At 50.7% G+C, this 11,983-nt stretch overlaps 1 protein-coding gene across 2 annotated transcripts; it reads left to right on the top strand.

Annotated features, from left to right (window-relative positions):
* The first annotated feature begins 4,151 nt into the window (after positions 1 to 4,151).
* Positions 4,152 to 11,889, top strand: TUBB1 (tubulin beta 1 class VI). 2 transcript variants are annotated; one of them, XM_081256884.1, is made up of 4 exons: positions 4,152 to 4,280; positions 6,632 to 6,740; positions 7,629 to 7,739; positions 7,850 to 11,889. In XM_081256884.1, exons 1-4 carry the CDS (start codon positions 4,224 to 4,226, stop codon positions 8,926 to 8,928), a joined length of 1,356 nt encoding a protein of 451 aa, XP_081113010.1. In that variant the 5' UTR covers positions 4,152 to 4,223; the 3' UTR covers positions 8,929 to 11,889. The 2 variants fall into 2 exon arrangements, with proteins under 2 accessions (XP_081113010.1, XP_081113009.1); XM_081256883.1 differs by lacking the exon at positions 4,152 to 4,280 and having other exon boundaries at positions 6,283 to 6,740.
* Positions 11,890 to 11,983: the final 94 nt, after the last annotated feature.

Raw genomic sequence — 11,983 nt, 5'->3', positions numbered from 1 at the left:
GGGCAAGGGGTCACCTTCAGCCTGACAGGAGAGCAGACCTTGGGTCTCCCCCCGTGTGAACTGTCACACGTTCACCTGTGTGGCGGGAAGGGGCCACTTCTCGGGGACTGAAAAAGGCACTGTGTCTTCACCTCCTCACTGGCTCTCGCTAACCTGGCAGCCAGAGGGGCGCACGTTCCCCAGGGAGCAGGTATCTTCATGAATAAGGACAGACGAGCAGAGACAGGCTGGGGTCAGACGTGCTGCGTGTCCGGCCACTCTGTGCTACCCGGACGTGTTAAGTCCAGATGGAGAGCTCTGTGTGCCCACAGCTAGCTTAGGCCAGATACATGGTAGGTGCTCGGTACCCAGGGCGCTGGTACGTCTATGCAGTCAGCTGCATCACCACCTTCCATCCTGGGACGCTGACTTGGAAAACACTGCCTGCCCGGGGTGTTGAGGGCTGCTCAGTCCTCAACGCAGACCTGGGCCTCGGGACTGTCACCCCGCTTTCCAGCTGAGACGGCTCAGGTCTGGGGAGAGGTGGGCCCTGCTGAGCCGCAGCCTCCATGCCTGGCATCCGCCCCCTACCCCCAACCCCCGCCCCTGGCAGCATCCCAAGCTCAGCACATGCCGCCCAGGCTGAGTAAACAGTGCTGGCCGCGCCGGAATCAAAGCAAACAGGGTTCCTCTTCTTCCGCCTTTTTGCCAGCTGCCCCATTAACAGAAAAACCTTTTAAGCGCTCATCTGGAAACCTGGCAAACTGAGGGGACCAAGAGAGGTGTGCTCCAGGGTGGAGGCTGGCGTGCCCAGCCCGCTGCACCCTGCTCCTCTGGCATGCAGGGAACACACGCAGATCAAGGGTGTCCCTCAGGCCGGCCCCTGGGCCCTCCCAGCAGCTCTGCCCCCCACCGTGTCCTGCAGTGTCCCAAAATAGCTCGTGTGCTGACTCCACGTTCGATCCTGACATCCTTGTTCTTTGGAACAGTTTACGCTTTCAGCCTGGACCACCTCTTAGGGGACGGAGGAAAGAGCCCCCGGCACCGAGCCCCACCCATTAGGGCACACTCGAGAATAAATACGTTCTTGGCGCTAAGAAAACTCGCCCTTCTGAGCAGGGCCGCTCAAACTCGCCCAGCTGTTGGTCTGCCCTCAGCAAACATTGACTGAGGCCTTGTTATGTATCAGGCACTTCGGGGACTCAAAAGGTGAAATGACACAGCAGCTCCCACGCTGGTGAGGAGATAAGGCAGGGGTATAAGTAATGAGCAAACACGACCGAATGTGGAAACTGCCACTAAAGCTCTGGGGCCACCAAAAGGGGGGTGTCCCTGACCCCCCAGGGTCTGAGCTCCTGCTCCAGCCTCGGAGTCTGCTGGGCAGGGGAGGGCGGGCTGGTCAGGTGGGGACACAGAGGGAAGAGGAAGGGGCGAAGGCACCGGGGTAGGGAGAGTGGGGTGACTTCCTTGGAAACCGAAAGGTTCATTCTGTGTATGTATATGTATATATTTTAATTAAAGTATAGTTGATTTACAATATTGTGTTAGTTTCAGGTGTACAGCACTGCACATATATACTATATATATATATATATATAGTGTATATATATATACTTTTCTTTTTCAGATTCTTTTCCCTCATAGGTTATTATGAAATATTGAGTATGGTTCCCTGTGCTCTACAGGAGGTCCTTGTTGGTTATCTATTTTATATATAGTAGTGTGTATCTGTTAACCCTAACCTCCGAATTTATTCCTCCCCTTTCCTTTTTTTTTTTTTTTTTTTTTTTTGCGGTACGCGGGCCTCTCACTGTTGTGGCCTCTCCCGTTGCGGAGCACAGGCTCCGGACGCGCAGGCTCAGCGGCCATGGCTCACGGGCCCAGCCGCTCCGCGGCATGTGGGATCCTCCCGGACCGGGGCACGAACCCGCGTCCCCTGCATCGGCAGGCGGACTATCAACCACTGCGCCACCAGGGAAGCCCTGCATATTTTTTAATTTGTGAAAAATACTGCTAAGCACATGTAGATTTCTTCCTCCTGGATTTACACAGTCTCCTCGTCTCTTTACCTTGGGGAGCGGCCAAGTTGGATCAGAAGCAGGTGTGGATCATGCGGTCATTCAGCTTTGCGTAGAAAGAAATTTCCAAACTAAGAAATGTTGCCAGAGTCCTCACCTTGTTCTAAGTTTGGAAAGATTCACCCGGTGTTAACATCTCCCCACGTTTGCGTAACCTCGCTCTCCATGTATCACGTTGTTATTGTTGCCAGCTGTTTCACAGAAAGTTGCACGGTGACCTTGAATACCTGGCAATATCTCCTGAAAACAAGGATTTGCATTTGCATAGCCCCTGGGCTAAGATGGAGTTCAGAGATTCTAACGCGGCTACACTGTTATTATCCAATCTACACAGTCTGTATTCAAATGTCCACAACTGTCCCAGTCGTGTCCCTTACAGCAACTCCTCCTCTGGTCCAGGACCTGACCCAGGGTCACACGGGGCTCTTGGTCAGCACGTGGCCGGTGAGGTCACCAGACAACAGACAGGAGAGGTCCTGCTGCTGACTCCGCGGGACAAAGTCCTTCTTCCCCGCCTGTGGGTTTCCTTCCCAGTGTTCAGCTCAGGTCTTTGCTCTGCGGTTGAACCCCTGGGAGTACTAGAGGCTATCTTCCCCAGAAAGTCCTTTGGCAGTAACTTCCCTGCCCGTGTCACTGACCTCACGTCGTGGGCCCCCAGAGGCCTCTAGAAAGGCACGGGGTTTTGGAGTTGACAGTCAGGCTGGGGCGTGCGGGGTGAGAGGTGAGGGGCCGGGGGCTGCTGGTGGGCATGGTTTGCTGGGAGCGCTGGGCTGAGCACCTCCTGTGTGGCTGGGAGTCCGTTTGGGTCTAGGGGACTTCGTCGTCTGGTAAAGGACCCAACAGCAAACAGTGAGCCCCACCCCCGTGACAAGAGCAAAGGGGCAACAAAGCATAGAGCTGGGGGGGCGAGGGGGCAGCCAGGCCCTGGTCTGGGCAGAAGGCTCGACAGAGCAGCTGCAGCCTCTGCATGAAGAGTGGCCTTGGCATGTCAGGGAGAGGCTAGTGAACACCAGTGTGAACACTGGGCTGGGCGAGAGCAGTCGTGGGCTGAGAACCCGACGGCCCAGCGTCCAGGGAGGCGTCTTCCAGAGCCCTCACCATACAGGCTTTCTCAGGACCAGAGTTTGGAGGCTGTGCTGGGAAGGAAGCTTGGGGCCAGGTTAGCAAAGGCTTTGATGGCAAGCAGGGGAGTCTATTTTATTTATTTTTTAGGAGTTTTTTTTTTTTTTTTTACTTTTTTGGCCACCCCTCGTGGCATGTGGGATCTTGGTTCCCCCACCAGTGATCAGACCCACATCCTCTGCTTTGGAAGTGTGGAGTCTTAACCACCGGACTGCCAGGGAAGTCCCAAGCCAGGGAGTTTAGATTCTACGTCTTGACTGGGGTTTCCCAAACTCCCAAGAATCCCATGTCACCCAGACAAATTTGGCCAAACTTCAAGAAGCAAACTTTCTCTTATTATCATTTTACTACTACACGTACTAGTTATTTTTTTCTACTAACATCCAAGTATACAACATACAAACCGTCCACCCGTGTTCCCCTGACGGTCACCTCAGCGCCACCAGTGGCTTTCAGACGAAGCACGGCTGCAGGCGAGGGAGCCATGGCAGGTTCTTGAGGGAGGGTGGGGAGACGTCTTAGTGGTTGTATGTATGCCCGTAGTGAAGCCACTTCATGCTCTGGGATTCGTGGCCTCATCTGTCAAGCGATGCGTTTAGACAACAGGATTTCTAATAATACAACTGGCTTGGATGGGAAAGTTCTCTGGAGGTGGTCCTGGTCACCCAGTAATCTAGGAGCCTCACCAACTTGGGGCCCGGAGCCAGCGCTGGTGCTCAGAGTCCACCATGGAAGGCCTAGGCCTGGTGCCAGACTTCCACGCACCTTGAACAACGGCAGCCTGTGGTCTTGAACTCTAGGAAGTGACCAGGCGATATTCCGTGTTGGGAGAGGAAAAACCTCCCCCTCCACAAGGATGATAGGGGTTGGGCGGGGGCTGGGCCTCTGGGCTGGACACACCCTCGGGTCACACTGGGAGGTAGCCTGGTCAGCTGGTCCCATCGCTGCGATGACCAGAGCTGTGTGGGGCTCACAGCGGTGACGGGCGGCTCTCCCAGAGACTGGGGACCCTGTGAAGATCTTGCCCCTGGGCACAAAGCAAGGATGCGTGAGATCGTACACATTCAGATCGGCCAGTGCGGCAACCAGATCGGAGCCAAGGTAAGGAAAGTTCGATGACTAGTGCTGGCCTTTCCACGGTCCACAGTGCAGCCAACTCAGAAAATCCCCTAAGTTAGCAGGGCGGACCGGGAGCCCAGCAGATGGAGGCGCTTGCCGGGTATCTGACTTATTAAACGACACCTGTAGTTCAAGAGACCCAGGAAATCGTAAAGGCTTAAAGGGTTAATTTAATTCATGTTAATTTTGTTGACAGTTACATGTGTATAATACACCTGTCAACCATTTTTACTTTGATCACCTTAGCAATGAACTTTTCGTAGCTAAAACCAGGAATTTGTCTCAAAACAGTTTTCCAAAGTTTCTTGGGAAAATTTTTACACCGTATTATACTAAGATATCTTTCCCTCCCTCCCATGTTTATGTTATAAAGTTAAAAAAGATCAACTACTATTTTATTTCGAATGCAACAGAAAATGAAAGAGGTAAACCTAAAAGTTTTTTGGGTCCGGCAGCAGAAATAATTAAAATATATCCTCTGGAATATAAAAGTTTTTCTCCTTCCCCCTTAAATTTTTCTAAAAAATACCTGGGACTGTTGGCCAATGCTAAAAAACAGATGCCAGAGCCCAAGGTCTCCAACCCTCATTTTAAGATGATCAGTTCTACTATATAACGACTGTCTCTTTGCTATTTTGAAATTACTTTTACTAGTACGAATCACATTAAAAATTTAATTGCATTAAAACTTAAAAAAATTTAAATGCGATAAAATGGTATAAAAGTTACCATCGTAACCACGTTTAAGTGTACAGCTCAGTAATGTTAAGTATATTCACACTGTCGTGCCTCCAATCTCCAAAATGCTTTTCTTCTTGCAAAACTGAAAGTTGGTACCATGAAACACTAACTCCCCATTTCCCCTCCCCCTGCCCCTGGCAACCGCTATTCTACTTTCTGTCTCTATGAATTTGACAGCTCTTGGTGGCTCATATAACAGTAGTTGTCCTTTTGTGAGTGGCTTATTTCACTCAGCATAGTGTCCTCAGTGTCCATCCCTGTTGTAGCCTGTGTCAGAATTTCCTTCCTTTTTAAGGCTGAGTAATAGTCCATCCTACAGAGAGACTGCATTCTGTTTATCCAGTCATCTGTCAATGGATACGTGGATTGTTTCCAACTTTTGGCTATTGGAACTAGTGCAGCTATGAAAAAATGAAAGCCTTTTAATACAGGTGTTTAAAACCTGGGGCAAAGAAAATGACCGCTTGCAAAGGAGTCATCCTTCCTTGCCGAGTGATAAGACGTTTAAAACGAAGACACACAGAGAAGTGGGAGGCGTGGGCCCCAACTGCCTGAAGTTGGAAGATAAGATGGAGAAAGGACCCCAGGAGGGAGTGGAGGGTCTAGACAGGGTCTCAGCTCTGAATCCAGAACTGTGTTGTCTAGTGGTTAGAGTCCCAGCAACTGCTTATTATTTGGGGCCGTAAGAACTTTAAGACACATTTAATTTGTGGTGTGACAGAAGTTAAATTTCTTTCTTTTCCCACACCCTGAAGAGTGCTGATAATTTACTGTAAAGTAATCTTGTTCACAAGACCAAGGCCACATCAGAGCCACCCTTTACAAGATGTGGCTGGGAAAACACCCTTGGGGATTTTAACATAAATGAATGTATTTTCATGGCACTTTGCTATGTGCTCCTTCAGCGTAATGAAGAGGGGTTATCTCAGTGACTCTTTCCATTCCATATAAAGAGCTTGGCACCTACTATATCAATAAATACTGTGATGTGACTGAAAGTGTAGTATGTTTCAGATAGTTACAAGAGAAGAGCTATGCATAATTTTGAATCGAGTGCATACCTGGTCACCCAAACGCACACAGTTTAAAAGTGTGCACAGGTGTCTTAGTGATGGGCTTTTGGGAAAAACTGCAGGAAAATAAATCCGCAAAGTGAAATGAGATATTATTGTGAAATCAGATAAGAATTCAGTTTATTTTCACGTGCTGGGATCTATACTTTACTAGCTGGAAGCACTGTAAGGCCAAACTAGAGATACACTTCTGATGTGAAATTCTAAAAGAACAGTATTAATGTACACAAGGGCCTGAATTTAATAGGGACGAAATCCAATGTAATATTTTACGTGTTGACATTTTATTGAAGCAGTTCAGGTTGACATAAAACTCAACCTTCACTTCATGGTGCGCAGAGGTAAAGAGTACATTACGCCATGGGGTGGGCAGTTAGGAAAAGGGCCCCCAAGATCATGTTGGGGAGGGAAGCAGGCCCAGGAGCCCTCACTTCCTGTCTTTCTGCTCAATGTGCTGTCGCCGACCTGGTGCTTGTTCGGGTCCCTCTGGACACTGACCTCCCCTCCTTCTGCTTTCAGTTCTGGGAGGTGATTGGCGAGGAGCATGGGATCGACTGGGCCGGAAGCTACCACGGGGACAGCGCTCTGCAGCTGGAGAGGGTCAGCGTGTACTACAACGAGGCCCACGGTAGGACCTCACTGTCGGCCCCCCTCACCAGCCCCAGGGACAGGGCAGAGAGAGGAGGTCCCATGAGACCAGAACGCCAGATGGGGGATGTCCCGAGTGACTGAGGGCAGGACTGGCCACTGGAGGGTCACTGGTCTCTGGTCACTGGAGGGGGGCACACTCTCAACACAAGCAGTTTAGGCCCCGACCTGCCTTTCTGGGTTTTATTTTGTTTAATGAATTAATTTATCTTTTAATTTTTTTTTTTTTTTTTTTTTTTTTTTTGCGGTAGGCGGGCCTCTCACTGTTGTGGCCTCTCCCCTTGCGGAGCACAGGCTCCGGACGCACAGGCTCAGCGGCCATGGCTCACGGGCCCAGCCGCTCTGCGGCATGTGGGATCTTCCCAGACCGGGGCACGAACCCGTGTCCCCTGCATCGGCAGGCGGACTCTCAACCACTGCGCCACCAGGGAAGCCCTATCTTTTAATTTTTAAAAAATTTTATTTCAGCTGTGCTGCACGGCTTGTGGGATCTTAGTCCCCCGACCAGGGATTGAATGCGTGCCCTCGGCAGGGAGAGCACGGTAGTCCTAACCACTGGGTCACTGGGGAATTCTCCCTTTTTGGTTTTTAAATAAAAAGTAGAAGCATTTCCAATAGGAACAAAATCCCTGTCACTGGCAAGACAACAAACAAAACAGACAACGATGGAAGAAGTTATTTCTGCAGCATCCTACAGATTTGTGTGGTTGCTGTTGCAGTCCAAGATATGATTTCCAGTCCTTCTATCAAAGACACCTTCTAGGAGGGCTTTTTTCTTCTGGACCCATGTCACAAGGTTCTACTCTGATGAAACATTAACCTTTAGAAAAACAGCAGTTGGCTGACTTCTTCCTATTTTTCCACGCAGGTAAGAAATACGTGCCCCGAGCAGTCTTGGTGGACCTGGAACCTGGGACCATGGACAGCATCCGATCCAGCCGACTGGGGGCCCTCTTCCAGCCGGACAGCTTTGTCCACGGTAGGTTTTCCTGGAAGGTTCCAGCGGGAAGAGAGGAGCGCCTCCTGGTGTGTTGCTGCCGACACCCTTCCCCCGACCCCAGCGGGCTAACCGAGTCCCTTGTGCCGCAGGTAACTCTGGGGCCGGCAACAACTGGGCCAAGGGCCACTACACGGAGGGGGCCGAGCTGGTGGAGAGCGTGCTGGACGCGGTGCGCGCCGAGGCCGAGGGCTGCGACTGCCTGCAGGGCTTCCAGCTCGTGCACTCGCTGGGCGGGGGCACGGGCTCGGGGATGGGCACGCTGCTCCTGGGCAAGATCCGCGAGGAGTACCCCGACCGCATCCTCAACTCCTTCAGCGTGATGCCCTCGCCCAAGGTGTCGGACACGGTGGTGGAGCCCTACAACGCCGTGCTGTCCGTGCACCAGCTCCTGCAGAACTCGGACGCCTGCTTCTGCATCGACAACGAGGCCCTCTACGACATCTGCTTCCGCACCCTCCGGCTGGCCACGCCCACCTACGGCGACCTCAACCACCTGGTGTCCCTGACCATGAGCGGCGTCACCACGTCGCTGCGCTTCCCGGGCCAGCTCAACGCCGACCTGCGCAAGCTGGCCGTGAACATGGTGCCCTTCCCGCGCCTGCACTTCTTCATGCCCGGCTTCGCGCCGCTCACGGCCCAGGGCAGCCAGCAGTACCGCGCGCTCTCAGTGGCCGAGCTCACCCAGCAGATGTTCGACGCCCGCAACACCATGGCCGCCTGCGACCCCCGCCGCGGCCGCTACCTGACCGTGGCCTGCATCTTCCGGGGGAGGATGTCCACCAAGGAGGTGGACGCGCAGCTGCTCGCCGTGCAGACCAGGAGCAGCGGCTGCTTCGTGGAGTGGATCCCCAACAACGTCAAGGTGGCCGTGTGCGACATCCCGCCCCGGGGGCTGAGCATGGCGGCCACCTTCATCGGCAACAGCACGGCCATCCAGGAGCTCTTCAGCAGGATTTCTGAGCACTTCTCGGCCATGTTCAAGAGGAAGGCCTTCGTGCACTGGTACACAGGCGAGGGCATGGACATCAATGAGTTCGCCGAAGCCGAGAGTAATATCCAGGATTTGGTGTCCGAGTACCAACAGCTTCAAGATGCCGAAGCAGTTCCGGAGGAGAAGGAGGAGGTCGGGGGGGAGGCAGAAACGGAACCAGGAGATAAGAGACATTAACCACGCGAGAAGCTGTGCGCGGCTGGCCGCGGCGTGGAGTCACGTCCAGTGTTCTCACCTAGGATGAGGGAGTCCCCACGGCCGTCCCCGGCCGGTTCCGCACCGCAGCACCACAGCCCACACGCAGCCACCCAGTATTAGCTTCAACACAGGACTGCGCGGGGGTGGGGTGGGGGGAGTACTGATGGGCAGTAGGGTCTTCTGCTGGCACCGACTAGCCTTGATAGAGCTTCATATTCCCTGCCCACTCTAGCCGCTTCTTTCTAATAGCCAGGTGGAATTTATGGTAAAGCGCTCCCTCTGTTTAAAGATCTGGATTGGCTATTTGCTGTATGCCTAGCACCGCGCCAGGCATCAGGGCTCCACACGTGGATGCGTGGGGAGCCACTGCAGTTGAGGTTAAATTGTAAATGCTTTAGCTACGCTGGTAAGCGTCCCGGAATCTGTACTTGGCATCCCGGGCTGCTAAGGCTCTTCCTGCAGGTTCTCTCTTAACTCTCTGCCCGCAGCCCACCTGCTCACACCTGCCGGCCTCCAGAAAAGCCAGGTGACTGCTTGGTGTGCGGGAGGTTCGCAGAGGTAAATGGGCTTCAGCGCCCACTAGTAAATTGTGGAGACCGTGTGTACGTTTCAACGTACCAACGGCAAAGGGCAAAAGGGAAGATAGGATAGTATTTCCCACAAATACCCGGGCAAAAAAAATAAAAACCAAAAAACGACAAGCAAAACTCGAGAACTCCAATCCTCTGATCTTTATGTCTGAAGAGCTAGCTTTTAACATACGTGTATTTACATACTTTTAAGTTTATTAGTGTTTGATTCCGGGAATTCATTCATCATCATCTTTGGTTTTCCTTGTAAAGGCTATTTCGAAATGCCCTTTTCACTTTCATGCGGCGATCACCTCCTGAAAGCTCTCTGTAGCCGCTCTGTTCTTTAAAAGGGCACAGGAGCGCTCGGCAACCATTCAAACGGAGGAATTAAGCAGCGGTGGCTGCAGTGTCCTTCGCGGTTACGGAGGACATCGTCTCATTAGGGAACTTTTACAGTTCAAATTAACTAGCAGAAGTTGCCATAGATGGGTGCATGATGATGCAGCTTTAAGCATTACATGATTTTAATCTGCTCACGTTACAAGAGGACCAGACACACAAAAGCGTCATCAGATCATCCATAACTTCTTAATTACAGTTTACCTATTCCTGACATGCAGCACTGCCAACCCTTGCAGCGCTGTACGGGTTTTAACGGCCTTCTGGAATTACCACGGAGCTGTCCTATTTGATCCATGAGTAGCTGGTGACAGGAGGGAATGTTTGCTTGCAGGCAGCTGGACTGGCTCCGTCACCTGCAGTCCTGCGGTAGCCGGGGAGCGGGAGACAGCAGCTCACTTTGAGAATCGTCGCTCTGTTCGTGTAGCCTCATGAGGAAAGAGCTAAAACACGTACCAAAAGAAAATGAAGTCTCGCTGCTGGTACCATGACAAGTCTTCTATTTCCAGAAGTACAAAAAAAAAAAAAAAAAAATTTAAATACTTTCTACTTGTGGCTCAAAATGCACTAAAAACAAAAGTAGATTTAAAAGTAGATTTAAGGAACTGCACCTGAACTACTCCTAGTTTGAAGTTCATAACTTCCTTAGATGCTAAAGACTTATAACCTACGATTACATAAGAATTTACACACACGATTCCTCTAGCACTTTTTTTCACTTTCTCAAATCTAAAAAGGCAATTAAATAGATGCAAGAAAGGACAAAGATCTAAATTAAAAAAACCCCTGCTGATTTATATTACTATAAAGACTTTTGTTTGCTCAACAGTAATCATTAAAATAAAAGAAATACAATTTTAAATGGCTAAATTGCTTTATTTCAGACTAAATAAATTCCTTTTCTTGGAATTCTAACCGTCCAGCCTGATTAACGTGAGTAAAAGTTAAAACTATTTTCAGAATGCATCTCACCACCCTACTCTTTCGTATGGTAGAAATAGATTTAAAAAAAAAAAACCAAAAAACCCCACTAGAAACCAAAAGAAAGCCGTCCCCTTTGATTCTGAAGAGCCTATTCCTTTAGCTGTATGGTTGCTACAGCGACATTGGTCTCTCAGAGACCAAGACGCTAGAATCAGAATTTTAGAGCTTGTCCGATTCCTTCACTTCACACACAAGAACACTGCGTGAGTGAAGAGACTGAATCCCTCACAAATCACTCAGGTGGTTAGTGAAATACCCACAACAAGATCTGATCAGGGCCCCCTGGTAATCTGGACACAGTGGTCCTGCCAGCTCCCGGCAGGGCATCACAGTATCGGTTCAGGATTTTTTAATCACAGAGGAGCCTCAAAGAATCTTTACTGAGCAGTGAATCTGTCCTTTACTCAGTTGACTTTTAATCCTTTCCATACCACAAGCCCTGTCCCTAAGTCTCCTCTCCAATTATCCCATTTGCCTCCTGAATAAATGACTTATCTCTAATTGAATTGGCTGGAAAGAATTTAGCCCTTTGCCTATCAGTTACTTTATTTGCCTGGTACCAAAAAGGCCCCACGGCCTTGTGATCCATTTACTCCTGTCCCTGTAATGAAAGATGCCTCCTGGTACCTTAATTGTGGGGACCGGAAGCATGCCAACTGAGGGGCCTTGACTTCAAAAGAGCAGGACAACAGCCTGAGGCACAGGGCACAAGGGGCTCGTAGACTGCTTCTGTCCAGCCCTGCAGCTCCTCCTTGTGTGCCCCATGCCAAGAATGAGATAAAGCCTGCAGGTCAAGTGTCCAGGGCAGGAAGTCCTCTCCAGAAGCCAACAACAAAGGCGTGTTCTTGCCCTCATCCTTGGCATGGTGGAGTGGCCGTGATAAATTATTGTTAGCTTAAGTACCAAGCTGAGAACCTGTCCTGGGGCAGAAGCTAAACGGTGTTTCAACATTTCCTGTCCAAGTGTATCTCTCCATCTCCAGAAGTGGGTAAAAATCAAGCAGTTAACTTTGCAATTTTGTAAACTTTGGGGTTTTACTTGGCTGAGTGCCTTCAAGTTTCAAAGAAAGAGAAAAACAC

The sequence above is a fragment of the Mesoplodon bidens genome, assembly GCF_964165515.1.
Source record: "Mesoplodon bidens genome assembly, chromosome: 15".
NCBI classification, from domain to species: domain Eukaryota; kingdom Metazoa; phylum Chordata; class Mammalia; order Artiodactyla; family Ziphiidae; genus Mesoplodon; species Mesoplodon bidens.
The sequence above is the reverse complement of the archived record's forward strand: the minus strand, read 5'-3'. Positions and strand labels throughout refer to the sequence as shown.